At 31.8% G+C, this 17,926-nt stretch overlaps 1 protein-coding gene across 2 annotated transcripts in view; it reads right to left on the reverse strand.

Annotated features, from left to right (window-relative positions):
* LOC126738201 (uncharacterized) overlaps positions 1-17,926 on the reverse strand; it is a 265,812-nt gene that overhangs the window by 61,079 nt on the left and 186,807 nt on the right. For both annotated transcript variants that reach the window (XM_050443410.1, XM_050443411.1), the window contains exons 10-12: positions 13,218-13,516; positions 8,348-8,494; positions 2,122-2,234 (exon numbers count right to left, since the gene is read on the reverse strand). In XM_050443410.1, the coding sequence (XP_050299367.1) occupies positions 2,122-2,234; positions 8,348-8,494; positions 13,218-13,516 (559 nt within the window). The remainder of the gene's footprint in view (positions 1-2,121; positions 2,235-8,347; positions 8,495-13,217; positions 13,517-17,926) is intronic.

Below are 17,926 nucleotides of genomic sequence, written 5' to 3' on the forward strand. Positions count from 1 at the left end.
TACGTAGATATAGAAATCTTGTTTATCTTCAGGTACCTTAATTTAAAGATTGTAGAAGGGCTATTTTAGACACTAAAAAAGTCATTAGGATATGCGGGTTACATGGTACGTGGCATAAAAGCTATTTTAGAACTAACCAGATTTCGATATGGTTAAAAGTTAAATCCAAACAAAACAACTGGTAAAGTCAAAATACAGGATGTTATTTTTAAAGTTTTTTTCTTAAACGGGATAAGTTGGTAAACTTAGATCCTTCCTTTACTAAACGAATATTTCTTTATATACATATGGATGTTTTATAAGGACTGATCAAAAGGAGTTGATACCAACAATCACCTATATAAAAGTAGGCGCATAATAAAACAGATTGTAAAACATAAGAATGAAAAAAGAAGAATGTTAATAAACAAATTTGCTTTGTAATTTCTTAAAGTTTTTTGTTTACTGCTCTTACCGCTTATCAAAATTTGTGTTATTGTATGGTTTTCAGTACGAATCTTAGAAACATCAGTTATATCAGTCTTTTAATAGTGCGTATTCCGTTTGTCTGATTATTTTGTGCGGAAAAATGATGCATGCTGTAAAAAGATTTAATTTTCAACATATTGACTTGCTTTTTGGACCCTACTTTTTTCCATCTCGACTGACGGTGAAATTTATTTAGATTTTCTTCAACACAATCTGTCACAATTATTAGCACATATTTCTCTAAATGTGAGAGAAATATGTGGTTCCTATACTATGGGACGAGAAGTTCATGAATATCTGATAAATAATGAGTTTTCGAATAGATGGCCTCCTCGGTCCCCAGATTTAACCCCTTGCGATTTTTTTCTGTGGTACTTCTGAAGAACTTCAAAACCGCATTGAAAATTAGACACCATAAGTACCAAAAGTAGAGACCAGATTTTTATTTTTAAATCTTGTAAAGAGTGGTAGATTCGCCTAGCAAGAACAAATGGGGACAAGTTTGAACAATATTTGTAAATACAATAACCATTTAACCAAAGTTCTCAAGGGGTTCAAATAAATAACTCAACTTTGAAAATTCCCTGTATAAACACGAAACGTACTAATGCTACTCCATTCCTTTCTAAACCAAACGCTAAGGTTTGACTCAATCATTCTTACTTGCTTTTTCGCTTTCGATTCATTTAATTTACATGTTTTCAATTAAGTTTTCTTGGAAGTGTTTGTTCAAAAAAAGTTCTTAGGAATTGTTGAAAGTAATGATTAAGTGTACTGTATTTGTCAATAAAAATTACATTTATTAACTTAATGGTTAAAGAAAATTATTTGAAGCACTTAAAATACAAATTTAAAATTCTTTAACCATTTAAAGTTCATCTGATAATAGAAATTATGCTAACATTAAAAACTCATAATTGTCTTTTACGGTGAATGTAAATAACTAATCAATAAAAAACCAATAAACAAAAATTAGATCTTTAGATAGGGAACTCATGTATAAACACTTTTACTAATTGCAATTTATATAGATAGGTTTTTATTCGTAATTGACACTGTAATAAAAGTTTGCCTGGTCATCTAATAATAACATTTGGTATAATAAGTGTATTAGTTTGGGGAACAAATAGCTTTAATTTACTTTTCGTTATGTTATTGTCCCAGAAGTTTTTGTTACCGATAGCTGACTTTCGTTATGTTATTTAATATCAATAATAATAATAATTTGGTCTCAATGTTTTCGAATAATTATTTTGATCCTCACATTTAAAATATTTGTTAACTCAGGGTTTGTTTAGTTGTTTTTCCAGTATCACCATTGTCCTTTTTCTTTTAAAATACTATTATCAGTAACTAAGTATACTAATTTTATTGTAATGCTCATGAATTTTATATATACGAACTCTTATACCCATTTAATTAAATTATTTTATTTCCAAATTTACTTGAGAGCTTTTCAGTTTTACCATTTAAACTCAAACAAAGAAACATTTTCTTTTGGTGTAACTATAATATTAAATTGCTTTTAAATTTATTACTGAATATTAATAGAACGAAATCGAGGTTCTACATATTCAATTTAAATAAAGGAAATATTTCTTTAATATACACATTCGATTACTCAATAAATAAATAATTTTAGTAAATCTTTACCTTGTAAACTAGAGGCGTCTTCATCACTGGATTCGACGGATGGATTTTCTTTCCGCCGCTCTTTTTTCTTTTTGTTCTCTGGCGTCGGTGTCGAAACTGACGTAGTTCGATCACTGTAAAAAAAAATTAAATCAATTCAAAAATTTGTCGCGTAAATGAAGCGATGTAAACAAAGCTAGAGTCTTAATTCTTTTGGATTTTTCGAAGGCTTTCGACACTCTGGATCGTGATTTGCTTTGTGTCAAGCTCGAATACTATGGCCTTCAGACTCTCCTTAAATAAAACAAGTGTACTATACCAAGCCAATTTAACGCAAGGCTTAATGCTACCTACTTTTAACACAGTGGAACGTGGTTCGATTCCTATATTCGATAAATCTTTTTTCATATATTCTTTATTTAATTTTTTTTGCTTTTAAACCTAATCTGATTTTGTTTTGTTTATGTTTTTAATATGTGAAAACTAGTCTCCGTCCTATTTTATTAATTTTTACTCTGGACTTAACTCTTTTAACTCTCTTAACTTTTTTACTCTGTAACATGTATTCTGCCGTCCTCAATTAAAAAGCGGTATTTGCAAAAAAATCAAAAATCGACTTTTTGCTATATGTGGGCTCCTTGTAGGTTTATTTATTTACCTACAACGTCTTAAAGCCGTATCTGGTTTTTTACTCCTAAAATAAAATAATTTTAATATGCCGTATGTGAAAAACGACAATAGATGCTCAGTCAAAAAGCGGTAACTGCAGCATGCTCAATTAAAAAGCGGTATGTGCATGCGCGTGTCATGTACTTACCGCATTTTGATTGAGCATGACGCATTTACCGCGTTTTTACTGAGGCTCGCGTCGCAAATTCGCTCATTCGCGTTTGCAGTACGTTTGGGAACCGGTGGATTCTTAAGATTTGATTTCAATTTGGCGCTTATTTTGTGATATTTTGTAATAGTTTTAATAAAAGTTGTTGCCTTTTAAGTGTAGTGGGAGTAGCTTAAAAGATGGCTCACGACCGAACGAGGTATATATTATCTATCTATATTATCTAGGGAAAAATGAAGACCTATCTTTACAAAAGGATACGATTGATGCCAATCTGTAAGTAAATTTATATATTCAAAAGATTTGTTATTCTAATCCTTACGTCTAGCTAGATTTTTGCAAGTAAATTAATTTAATTTAGTACTTAATTAAAAAAATATTTTTTTGGAAAATCTTAATTTTTGTGTTTTAGCTGTTTATATCGGGTCAAAATAAGATATTAATAAAACCATAATTGATAAATTTACTGAAATAAGACAACCATTATGATAGTAAGTTTGTTAATTAGTTTTTTTGAACTTTAAATATTTATAGAAATACAGTAAAATGTTATTTTTTAGTGCTACGTTGGAACCCATTGCTATAAATACCGTCGTTCAGGGAAGTAACTCTTCAGACTACGTGTTGCAGGAATTACAGCCTATATCCCATTATTTATCAGCAGAAAATGGTAATCAAGATTTTCTTAAGATTGAGGCATCCCGCTCTATTTCAAATAACAAGGTTTCGAGTTGGCTAGAAACTATTAATATTGACGACGTTATTATTGAACCTTTTGACAACACTAATTCAGTACAAAAGGACTCAAGTGACATCATACTGGCAGCAACGGAATCTATTAGGCCAACAACACCGGATGCACCTTTACAAATGTTAGGTAATGTAGCATTTAAGAATGCCATTTTATAAATTTTTTAACATATTTGTATTGTAACAGGTGGCGATCAAGCAAGTCACAAAGAGTCTGTAAATTCAGAAGATGATACTGATGAAGATGACGAGGTCGAGGAGTTGTGTTTAGCTCAACTTGCTAAGAAATTAAAAGTATTACCGCAAAGTCAGACGGATGGTAAATATTTTATAATGGTTATTTGCAAATGTTTTCTTAATTTTCAGGTATCGTTAAATAAAGTTAATTGTTTTTATTTTAGTAGACCCAGAAGAAAACATGAAAAAAGAAAGGAAAGTCTGCATTGACTTGAAGACCAGGAAATTAAATAAAGTAAAATTAATAACTGAAAAACATCCGGTGCTGTCTGGATGCAAAAAAAGTTGTTCTTCTATTATAAGCGGAGAAACAAGGCGCAAAATAAACTGTGAATTTTGGAAAGTTTCAAAAAGGGACAGAAAATGTTTCATTCTAAATAGCTGGAAGCGATCAACAGTAAGACGAAGAACGGGAGAATATGTTGCAAGAAAAAATAACACGTTTAAGTATTATCTAGATAATGAGCAAGGTGAGTCTGTAAATGTATGCAAAACCTTTTATTTAACTACATTGGGATATAAACCTAATAATGACCGGTATTACATGACACATTATCAAAGACACCTAAAGGAGAGTTTACTCCTCTTCAACATAGAGACGCATAGGACAACGCTCGATGAAAAAAATAGATGACGCAGATTGAATCTTTTCACCCAGAGGTTTCCCATTATCGCAGAGAACATGCGCCAAACACTCGATACCTTGGTAGTGATGTGTCAATCGCCCTCATGCATAGAGATTTTCAGGAAAAGTTTCTTGCTATTGAGACTTACACACGAAAAGTTAAAGCCAAAAATATCTCGTTCACCAAGCTTGGACACGAAGAATGCGATATGTGTGAATCGTTAAAACTTCATGAACATACCAAAGAAAACCTCCAAGAATCATGTAAGAAATGCGTTTTCTGGAAAAATCATATTAATCGTGCAAAAGAATCCCGCCAATTTTATAGGGAAAAATCTGAAACTACCTTTGATTCCAAAACAAAATGCGTTTCTTGCGATCTACAAAAAGTCACAATACTTCCCAGAATGGATATGTTTAAAAAGGTTATTTTTTTGCAAAGGTTAATAGCGTTTAATGAAACCTTTGTCCCCCTGGGCAAGCTGTCGAAAAATAATAAGCCGTTTGCCGTTGTCTGGCTTTCACGCCTTTTTAAAGTTTAATAGAGACGCCAATAACATAATAATATGAATGGACAATTGTACCAGTCAGAATAAAAACTGGACATTGTTTACTTTCGTAGTTAAAATGATAAACTCTAACGAAATACAAGCCAACAAAATAACTTTTAACTACTTTGAACCGGGACATACTTTACTTTGATAGTTTTCATCACCAAATCGAACTATCAATGAAGAGGAAACAAAAAATCTATGATTTCAGCCACTTTCTTGATGCAGTTGGTAGCAGTTGCAAGGGCAATGTGGATGTAAAAGCGATGAATTTTAATGACTTTTATGTTTGGAAGGATATGACATCACAAACTAAGTTAAAAAAAGATTTAGAAAACCGACCATACCTTTCAGATACGGTTCAGGTTGTGGCTGAGCGCGGCCAGTACACTTTAAAATATAAAAAAAGTTTTACCGGAGAGTTTTATGTTTTGGATTTCCTAATGAATAAAGCTATGAAAAAAAAATTTCATAAGCCTACACCATCTTTACAACAACCCAGAGGACTCCCAAAAGAAAAACGAGATAACATTCTGAAGCAATTAGGTACTATGTTCCCAGATATTAGAAGACTGTTTTGGGAAAATTTGCCTGACATAAAAAATGATGACGGAAGCGATGAGGAAGAAGAAACGTAATTATGTGTTTTTAATAATTAGCTTTATTAGTTAAAGTGTTTTTTTTTTGTAGAATGTGTCCATGATAAGAACGAAATGCTTTCTGATCCAGAAGAAGCGAATTCTCAGAAACGAAACGTCGGATATAATTTTTTTTTGTTAAATTTATAATCGGACGTTACGTCTCTGAGGAATCGCTTTATCCATATCAGATAGCAGTTTATTCTTATCTCTGAACTCACTGTATATCATTTTGTAATGTGCACATTGGTATATTTTAATTATAAAAATGTATAAAAAAATACAAATTATTTATTTTCCTTTTTTGGAGACTGTAGTTACTGGTAAAATATCCTATTCGTAAATTAAAATGTAGATACGGCAATATTCCTATTCGAATAAAATATCTGCTGCACAATAAAAACGCGGTATCTGACTTTTTACCTATAATAAAGATAAAAACGTGATTTTTTTTTCGAAGGTTATATTTCCAGTATAAGTCCAACTATCATTATACATTTTTTTTATCAAAAAGGTAAAAAGGCATATGGAGTTCAGAGGAAAAACTTTGATGGCCGATTTCTCGAATTCATGTTGGCTGCACATACCGCGTTTTAATTGAGGACGGCAGTATTGTGGTTTGTCTGTTTTTTTTTATTAGTGAATACATTATGCAGTTTTGTTTTTTTGTGTTTATTAGTTTGTCATTTTTGTGTAAATGAGTTTTATTTACCAAGTCTTTGTAAGGCTTATTATTTTTATTTCTTCCTTACATAATCATAATAATCTTCTGATTATGCCTAGTACAATATATTTGCGACCTGACTTATATATAAAATAACGCGTTTTAATCGCATTTGCAGATTTAAAAAATTGGTATAAAATCTAATACCACTTCACACATGTGCAAATAGTAAATGTAAATTCCGTCTAAATGAAGTTATAAAGAAACGCCATCACGTTATTGCTTTCCCAAGTTCGAAATTTTCATCGCATAGAAACGAGAAAAGCGCATTTTAAAAGTACGTACGATGGGCAATCTTTTCAATTGGATCTGCCGATTGATTCTGACAAACATAATTTTCATTATGATCTCTTGCTAAGTGGAATACAGAAGGAACGTTTACATTTCAAACAGGAACGGAATATCGATGAATTTTCAATAAAGTGAAAGGATTTAAAATAAATGTTTTGTTTTAAACGCATTGCTATATTATTGGCACTATAAATATGAAGGATTTTCAACGGCGTTCTAGAAATATACAATAGGAAAATGAATATTTATTAAAAATGACATGAAAAGTATGTTATTGGCAATATTATTTCAAATGCTGTATAAAGAAAATCTTCAAAAGTATTTTAAATGTTGTGTGTTAAATATTCTGTAATAACTTCATTGACTGCTTTTTTTCAGGACAATTTGACTGAGGACAAACTGAATAAGGGAATTTTCGATTTCCGACATTTAAATTTTTAATTTTGATCCGACCCTGTCCGCCGCCGTCCCCTCTTGTTCTCCCACGGGATTTGAGTAGGAACATTAATGCTGAGAGCACAATTATCGGGCATAAACTTACATATCAATTTTGCAAATGGATACTTTGATTAAGCTGAAATTGTTTGAAAATAGATTTCGATTCGCATGTATGGATAAGGCCCAAAACGGATTTGCTGATTGTGCCCATTTTAGATTAAATTCTGTTTGCATTCATTTTTGCCAAATTAAACTAACTTTCTTGTTTATGCGGGCATTTTATTTATTCAATAGTAAATTTTGTTTTCAAACAAAAGACTGTTCTTAAAGTCTTGTTGTTAAATAAATTTAAACAGGTTTGTGTTCAAAAAGACTTTGAATTTGCATCTGCTTCAGCATTTTCTCTTTTATAGCTTTTTTTCAAACGTCCAAAAAACTATTTACAATTTAAGAGAATTTCTAATAAATAATATTTAAAGTTTCTTTGGCAAGTCGGACCGCCAATTGCCGTTTTTTTTACGGCTACTTTTGATGGATTTTCTTACTCTATAGATCTTGACGATATGTGCACTATATGTAACGCAAATGTAAAGCAGACCTTTCAGCACATATTTTTTGAGTGCGCCTCCCTTCGTCAGGGTCTAATTTCTTCTGGTGAGGTCATATTTAGTGTGCACAACTTTATATGCTTTTATAATACTTCAAAAAGTTAAACCTGTTGTACATTACTCTTTAAATATTTTCCGACTTAAAAGCTTTATAATTAATCAGTAATTTTGTTCTTTCTTTTTGTATTAGGGATTGATTATTGGGGCTAGTGCGTAAGTTGTATTATTTTTCTTATAATACACATAATATGGTTTTGGTTTATGTTATTATAATTGTTGTATAATTAGGTTAGTGTTTAATTATATAGGTTATAACTACAGCTAATTTTTTACGTTACTGTTTTTAGTTTTTTATATTAAATAACTCTGCTCCCTACCTATTTTATACCTACAATTTTTGTAAATGGTGCTTTATGATTCAGCAGATTTCTTTATTTTGTTTTTGTTTAAATATATTTTTCCTTGTAATGCCTGTACTCTATTGCTATAGGAAAACATTGTATTACTTTAGAAGCAATAAAATCTATTGTCTATTGTCTAGACTTACCAAAGAGCGTCACTGGTGGTGCCTGTACTATCTCCATCCTTTTTCTCTGCAGTAATGTTCTCTTTGTCTTTTTCTTCTTTTGTCTCCAGTTCTTTTTCCCCATTGGAAGTAGGCCCACCGCCGACATTATCTCCAAAAAACTTCTTCCTGTAAAGAAAAACACAAAAATCTCCTTAATTTTAGTTTTAATGGATTATATTATTAAGTAACATATAACTTCCTCTATTATAAGATATAATAGGCAGGCAGTGGCGGCTCGTGAGATCAGTGCTAGACTGTGCAGGAATTTTCTCAAAAAAACTAATAATCGAAGACGAGGAGTTTTACAATTTATTATAACTTTAAAACTTAATCAAGCTAATACATTCGTCTTTTATACTTTTCGCCTCGTTTTTACTTTCGTCTACGTTTCAAGCTTTTTTTATTTTTTTTATATACAGGTAAGCATGAGGTGTGTGTTGGAATTACAACTTAAGATAAATTAGGAAAAAATTGTGTTATGTGGGAATATTGTAATAATGTTTTAAAAAATAACATACATATAACCTATATTACGGGTCTTTACGAATAGTAATAATACTTGTGGAAATATGCATTATTTCTTTAAGTTCTAAGGTATTAAAAAAAACAAAAACTATAATGGTCAACTTCGCCCCGTATTGGGGTGAACTTGACCGACTATTGAAATTGCATGATATTTCAATAAAAAGTAATGAAATTTGGTATGGTGGCTTATCTTACTCGCACCTTTAGAAAAGTCTAATAAATACAAGTTTTCTGTAGAATATATAGAGGAGCCAATATTTGAAAGTATCATAATTTATATGGGATTTCCTATTCCCTGCACCACCCAATATGTATACATACCTAAACGTACAGTATTGTGCAAAAAGATAGCAACATCATAATTTTTCGTTAAATAACCATCAACATTTGATTTATCAGTAAAATTTGTACGTCATTTTAAACAATGTTTTATGCCCAACTCTAATTATTTAATATTAATTTTTTTGGTCCCAGTAAATAAAATAGAAAATTATTTTATACTAGATTTTATGATATAAAAGTGGATCAAAATAAGAAAATATTTAACATTTAGCATAGCAGCCCTTCTCCTTAACAACATCTACACATCGATTTGGCATGGATTCAATTCACTTCGTGATATACTCAATATTTACTTCTTTCCTTTACTTTTTTACAACAGTGCATCCGTATTAGAGTACGTTTTATATCTAATTTTGGTTTCAATGTTAAATCTGGAGACTGTGATGATGAAGACATTACACTAATTTTTTCATTAATTTATTAATTTAAGAGAAGGATGCTTCAGATCATTATCATGTTGAAATATGGCTCTGATGGCATTGCTCTGAATGGCAACATCGATAATAGCAGTTTGGATTTCTTTGTTCGTAAGTTTGGTTTCCCCCAATTTAAATAGTTTTCCTGTTGGGCAAGTTAAATCCATCAAATTAGCGGTTATAAACCTATGCTACCTAATAATATCTGGATCTGATAAAACCTTCCACTCGATGTTTTGTCTTTAAGTTCATACACCATGGTAAGATCAATACATTTCGTCCTAACTAAGGTCCAGGTACGGCACTAAATTAGCTTGCAAAATATCTTTGTACATGAAACGATCCTTTTTCCCTATAATTCGCACTATTGGACCCATACAAGAATATTTCCCCCTTCATGTTTAACTATCGGGCAAATATAATTTTTCTTTAATATTTGATGACTTTAACGCCTAACGTACATAACTCCATCACTGCTAAACATGTTACACTTGGATTCATCACTAAATACAACCTTTCTTCAATCATTTAGTGTCCGGTGAATATGAGATTGTGCAAATTGAAGTCGGGCCTTAACATTTTTCTTTGACAGTTCTTGAGGTTTTTTAGCGGGCGGTTTTCCATTTAATTTTGCAAGAATTTCGGATGATGATAAAAATTGATTTTCTTTAGAAAGTCGTAGCAGCTGTCTGTCCACTCATAATTGTTGGAATATATATAAAAAAAAATTTAGTAATAGTCGGTGACTTTAATTTTCCTAGTTTAAAATGGCCACTTACGTCATTTCCTGAACCATACAATTCTGAAACCTATTTTAGTGACTTAATATTAAATAGTAATCTGTCCCAACTCATCACTGAACCAACCAGATACAGACAAAACCAGGAACCATCGAACCTCGACTTATTACTAACAAACGAAGAATCTCTTGTTTGCAATATTAAAATCAAGGACACTATTGGAAAATCAGATCATAATATAATCAATGCAGAACTTCAATTTTCTACAAAATCTTACAATGGAAAACAGAGAACTAGTCAAAATAAATAATTGGTGACAAATTTCGAATATGTCTGTAACGATCTAGGAAAGTTGGACTGAGACCAAATGTTTATATCCTGTGAATCCTCATCTGAAATATGGTCAGTTTTTTATAATATTCTTTGCGACTCTATTACTTTAAATTCTCAGGAAAAACCAATGCGACAGAAAGCAAAGAACCTTGGATAAATAAAAATCTTTTTAACATGGTTAAACGGAAGAAACATCTCTGGACAAAATATAAGCGTTCAAGAAATGACATTGACCTGACGAATCATCGTAGTTTTTCGAAAATGCTTACAAACTTAATCAAAAATTCCCGCCAAAATTTTGAAATTAATTTAGCAAACGACAAAAACCCCAAAAAACTATTTAAAAACATTCGCTCCTCAATTAAATTAAAGGTGTCAATACCGTTACTAAAAAAAGGGCAACAACAGCGTGTGTGAAAATGAAATGCAAGTCGCAGAAAAGAACTTTTGAACAGGAATTCACTAAAGAGCCTGAACAAGATGTATTACCTACCCCATACTGTCCCCGTATCTTAAACTCAGTAACAACAATAAATATATCTCAGGAAAAAATTAAACAAAAAATTCAAAAATTAAAAAACGATTCGTCTGCAGGTTTGGACAAATTAACGGCAACTATTCTAAAAAAAATGCAGTGAAGTGATAGCTGCGTCTCTTGCAAAAGTAAGTGGAAAGTTGCATCGGTCACGACAATTTTTAAAAAAGGCGACAAGTTATCAGCAGGCAACTATAGGCCGATAAGCCTAGTATCGATTGCAAAATTATGGAATCCATTGTTCGAGATGAAGTGCAAACATTCTTTACTGAAAATATATGTAATACCCAATATCCAACACGGATTTGTAAGGGGTCGCTCTACGATTACTAACCTGCTTATTACTAACCTGCTTCAATGCCTTAACCAGTGGATCACAGCCTTAGACAAAAACCAACCAATAGATGTCATCTACCTCGACTTTGCTAAGGCATTTGACAGAGTTCTCACAAAACGATTGTTACATAAGCTAGAACATCTTGGCATTAGAGGAGAATTGTTAAATTGGATTGAAGACTTTAAAAAAACAGAAAGTTCAGTGTGAGAGTGGAGGGCACCATGTCAAAATTCCAAAGCCGATCTGGACACTATTTGGAAGTGCTGCAGTGAATGGTTACTTCCTCTTAACGCGGACAAGTGTGTGGTGTTACATTTAGGAAAAAAAAATAATCTCCAACTACCCTACCAAATAAATAGCATTGAACTTAAAAAAGTGGAATCTTATTGTGATCTCGGAACAATAGTAACTAAGGATCTCTTGGTCCCAGCATATTGCCTCAATTGTAAAACGTCCAAATTCTATGTTGTATTTGCTACAAAAAGCTTTTGTTAAAATTCCATTTCACAATTTTATGAAGTTGTATACCACGTTTGTCCGGCCTATTATTGAATATGCAAGTCCCGTCTGGTGCGCGATAAAAATTTACTTGAATTGTTTCAGCGACGCGCTACATGATCTACGTATGGTTTGCGTATGCCGAGGCCTACCTACAGCGAGAGATGCGGCGTCCAAAAGAATAAACGTAATAAATGTCAGTTATGGTACTTTTACCTAAAGTAAAGCATAAGCGTTTTTATCTGTGATTTTGTAGTTCTTTGCTTTTTAGTCTGTAAGTTTATAACGTAGAGTACACATTATAATATTAATTTCTTTATATTTTAACACGGTTCAGTTAATAAATTACTTTATTCTATTTGTGCCTTTTATTATCTCCTTTAACAGTAATCACGTCTTTTTTAGCCTTCCAATAGTTTTTGGAGCAAATTCGCCAGTAAGTCGAAATTCCTTACAAATTCTGGAGACAATCAATAGATCTGTGAACTCCTAAGTTTCTCGCAATATTACTCTGCTTAGTTCATAACTATTCATGATTAGTTTTCTTATTTCACAAGAAATTGTTTTTGTGCAAACTATTTTAGACGAGGAGTGTGCTTGGCAAATATCAACTTCGCCGCAAGTAAATTGATTTTCAACTCAATTAATTTATATGAACCAAAAATTGTTGCTATATTTATACACAATGTCTTAATAAAGAAGCTCGAAATTTTGCTTTCTTTTAAGGCATTCTCTTCATATCTTTGTATATGACGGGATATTGGTAACTGGAACTGTAAAAAAATATCCATTAAATCTTCCATAGAGAAAATATTATTTTGAAAACATTAGTTGTTGCTATATTTATGTACAATACTGTATATATATATTTTAATTAAAATATTTCCAAAGTTTTTTTTTCATTTCCTATTACCATAATAATTAGTAAACCCATAAACCATAATTATTATAATAGTTAGTAGATACAGTAGTTTTCATATTACTCTGTTTTGAAGTGTTTTTTGGCTCTCCTGTACAATTAGCAAAATGGCGCTTATTATATTTTTCCCCTGAACCCTTCAGTTATCATAAACTTCTTTAGAAAGACTTTTTTCTCAAAACATAGTCTTGTATGCCTCCTTACCTGTTATTGTAGTCCTCAAATGAGTTAAAATCGTTGAACTTAACCACAGAAGAATCCTTGGACGCCGATTCGTCTTCGGCAGTAGCGGCTGTTGACTCTGAAGGCGTCACGACCGACGTCACCGCATCGGTCGACGTCACCGTAGTCGTAGACGTCGAGGGCGTCGACGTGGTGGTGGACGTCGTCGAAGGCGTCGCGACGGTGGATGCCGACGACGCAGATGAGGATGTTAAAATCACAGACGAAGAGGGGGTAGTGGAGGTGATTGAGGTGGACTGCGACGGGCTTTTCGGAGGACCCTGTAAAATTGTTTTTTTTTTTGTCAGGTTTCAGTTCTTTACAATAAAATGCTAATCTCAGGATAATATACATACAAGAAAAATTAACAATGGCGTCAATAGTGTTCAAATTAATTTCAAATAAAAATACATTTATTATTTATACAAAATATTTTTCAAATCTCAAAAAGTTGTAACCCTGATAGTAAGTACTACTATTTAAGAAACTATGCTCCCTGACCAAACAACTTTTTATAAAAAACAAAAGTTTTAGTCATAAGTCTGACATCTAAAATATATTCAACAAGGCGACTTGTGTTTCGCCATCTTACACGGCATCCTCAGACCTATAATGATAATATTAAGTTTATTCAACAGTAAAATAAAGTTTAAAATCAAAATATCTGAATAAACAAATGATCTACAAACGGTCTAACCTTGTCAGGGGCTCATGAATATACAGAGAAATAACTTAAACAAAGTAGTTTTTTGAAATAAAAAAAAAAGTTAAAACAAAAACCTTAGTTGAGAGATTTATAGATAAAGTTTTGGAAGTATAACGGCCAAGTTGATACTTATATGTGTCAAAATAGGGTTTTACGTTTAAAACAGAAATAATTAATAATAAATTGGGGTATATTTATACTACCGCTGGCAATTTTGTAAAAAACCACGTATACATTTACTTATTTTTAAAGCCTAAATTTATTCTAGAATTCACTCATTTTTCTTTAAACAAATATATAGACTTAATCCCAAAAAAAAAACCAGCAGCGAGTACTGAAAGAATTTTTGGACTCGGACACGAGCCGAAACGCTTTCCTAATGTGGTGTTTATTTTTAATAGGTAGGCAGTTAGGTATTCTCAGCGAATAGCGTAGAGGTGTGTATTAAATTGTCTTACAGATGGTATAACTAAAAATAAAAAAACAGTTTTGATGTGATGACCTATTTAAAGGTTCTAAAATAGCCACTTACACAACCGGGATAGAAATTTAGGACGTGCAACAAATAATTACTCTATGGTTAAATTTAAGAATTCGTTCAGAAAAATTTAAATAAAGCAAATGACGCTGTGTTTAAGCGTGCTGGTATTGGGTTCTGGTCTTGGTAGAACAAAAAATGTGATATTTTAAATTTTAATGTTTTGATTTGATGTTGCATCTATTCGTTTTATTTACATTTTTTCTGAGCGAATTCTTAAAAGTTAACCATAGTTTATGATTTGTTGTTGTGTGTAATAATGTGCACGTTTTAAACTTCTGTCTTGGTTGTGTTAGTGACTGTTTAAATAAATAATTCTTGTTTCATTCTTTCTAATGTATTTAAGTTAAAATTGCATTTTTATTTAGTACTGAGGATGCCGTGTAAGGTGACGAAACACGTGTCACCTTATTGAATATATTTTAGAGGTGAGACTTATGACTAAAACTTTTTTTTTTTGATATTTAAATTAAGTCTCTTTGAGAATTACGGATGGTTTTTTCAAGTTTCTTTTTGACACTTGGCATTAATTGTTCTATTATTCTATAACTTAGATAAGTTGTATGTACCTCTGTCTAAAAAATATATATATGTGATTCGATAAGAACATAAAGTTTGTATGTAGTTCGTCTGTCATGTAATTTAATGATATTTTACAAGCAATAAAGAAAAATATCCCAAGAACAGGATCTGCTCCTATTAAAATCGATTTTCAAAAACATACAGCATACATACTCATTAAACTCGAGAGATGGCGTCAGTAGATACGAAATTCTTATCGATTTTCGAGAATGCTGATCAATTGTGGAAAATAACGCGTGATGTAGGTGCAATAATCTCGATTTTAGCTCATTTACCGATATGAACTATAAATTTACTTATAGAAAAATATTTGGTAAAATGGTTAAAACAGTCTGGAACTTACGGATTTCGTATATGTTTTGGCAATCTTAGGTCAATAATTACACCGATATTTCTAATTATTAGGTTGTTAGGCGCAAGTATTTTAAGATGATTAATTTTATCATATATTTACTTATTATTTTAACAATCTATATATTATAGACCATAAAACATACCAAGTCTTTTAAAATGTAACTGATATTCCTGAACAGTTAATCTTTTGAGTAGTTAATCTAAATCAGTAAGTTCTCTTTCCGAAAGTTTTTATCTGCAAAAATCTAGACTCTAAATATACAGTGTGTCAGTCAAATTGAATAAATTAGCTAATAAATAAACGGGAGCGTGTTGGAAAAAACGCTCGAACACGTCTATTGGTTTTTATATTTGCGGATTTTTTTTCATAAAAACTTTTTATACAGGGAGTATCAGATAACGGTGGCCAATACCAACTTGCTTAGTTTAAACATAACACCCTGCATGTTAGTTAATTTTTAGATTCCTCAGATCATTTTAGACATATTTTGTATACAATGTCCTATACCTATCTTTGACTGTTTCGGAAATATTAAGTAAAATTCAAAAAATAACATTTAGAAAAGAAAATTATTCATTTGCTGAAAATTGTTAGAACATATTCAAAAACTTATACATCATACAAATCTAAACAATCATGTCAATGTAGGAGATGTTCAAAATGCTCGCTCGCCACGAAATTCTTGGCAACACCCTACCCGTAAATAGAAATTTCTTCTAACGTTACTCAACATCTTAGGTGTGATCGATCTAATTGCCAGGGTTATTCGTCTTCGTAAGTCAGCTAAGTCAGTGGGTTTAGTTTTGTATACAATAGTTTTCACATATCCCCATAAGAAAAAGTCTAATGGCGTCAGATCGGAAGACCGTGCTGGCCATTCAATCAATCCTCGCCTCCCTATCCACCGATCTGGAAATATTTGGTTGAGGTACTGCCGGACATTTATTTGGTAGTGGGGTGGGTGCTCCATCTTGTTGAACCCATACCATATCCGCTGGAACTTGTGGGTTTCCTGGATCAGGATACAAGTTGGCCAACGTTGGAACTACATTATTTTGAAGCAATTCTAAATAATTATCGCCATTCAAATTGCCCTCAATAAAAAAGGGACCTATGATCTGATCTTCAATAATTCCTGCCCACACGTTAACCTTTTCAGGGTATTGAGTATTGTCTTCTCTCGTCCAGCGAGGATTTTCCCTGGATCAATAGCGGCAATTTTGATGATTGGCATGATCGTAAAGAGTAAAAGGTGCACTCATCAGAAAACATAACATGTTCTAATTGGATCACATTGCTGTCTAACATTGCCATCATTTGTTTACAAAAATACATTCTCCTGTCAAAATCGTCTTCCAAGCTCCTGGGTGGGTATAATTTTTATAATATTTATATAAATATAATATTTATAAGTAGGGATGCATTTTGTTTTCTTTTAATATTCTAATAACTGATGAATAGCGAGTACTGGGGCTGCTTTCCGAGTAGATGTATGTGGATGTTCCTCAAACTCAAGCATAACAGCCAATTTGGTATCCTCACTTATTGCATTGGCAGCTGTTTTTCTTACCTGCCTAACATGGCCCAGCGGAATTGCTTTTCTATTTTACTAATTGTCCCTTGGGTTAAAGGCGACAAATTTGGAAATTTTTCGTGAAATAAGCGAGCTACTTCCGTTTGCGTCCGTATGTTATCTCCATAGGCAATCATCTGTAGAATTGTTATTTTGTGCATTTCTGTTAAATGAACCATTTTTCTGGCTTGTAGTTAATGGAATTCAAACGACTATAGCACTGACGACTACTTCTGTCATGCAATATTAAGTCTGGCATTTTAAACCAAAGTAAACAACAATTTTTAGTTTTTTTTTTATTTTCATATCAATAAAAAGGAATGCTGAAATAGTTTTTGCTTGCTTTATCATTACCAAGACCTAAATGGGCAAAAAGTATTAAGGGAGTTGTAGAGAATCTTGAAAAATAAATAATTTTCTTTTCTAAATGTTATTTTTTATTACTTAATATTTCCGAACAGTCAAAGATAGGTATAGGATATTGTATACAAAATACGTCTAAAATGACCTGAGGAATTTAAAATTAATTAACATACAGGGTGTTATGTTTAAACTAAGCAAGTTGGTATTGAGCACCGTTATCTTATACAACCTGTATAAAAAGTTTTTATGAAAAAAAATGCGCAACTATAAAAACCAATCGACGTGTTCGAGCGTTTTTTCCAACACGCTCCCGTTTATTTATTAGCTAATTTATTCCATTTGGCTGACACACACTGTATAACGTCTTTTAGTGAAACGAGGTCTATTTTTCAAATCAGAGTATCCTCTTTTAGAGCACCATGCATATTTTTCTTTTTTAATGGGCCTGGTTCAATTACATATTTTTGTATTTTCTAAAGTTTAAAGTCTATGTAAACCGCGCATACTTATGCTGGGGATAGTAATCATTGTTATAATTCACAACTCGAGTCCTGCATAAAATTATTCATTTTAT

Source organism: Anthonomus grandis, chromosome 7 (genome assembly GCF_022605725.1).
Source record: "Anthonomus grandis grandis chromosome 7, icAntGran1.3, whole genome shotgun sequence".
In the NCBI taxonomy this organism is placed as follows: domain Eukaryota; kingdom Metazoa; phylum Arthropoda; class Insecta; order Coleoptera; family Curculionidae; genus Anthonomus; species Anthonomus grandis.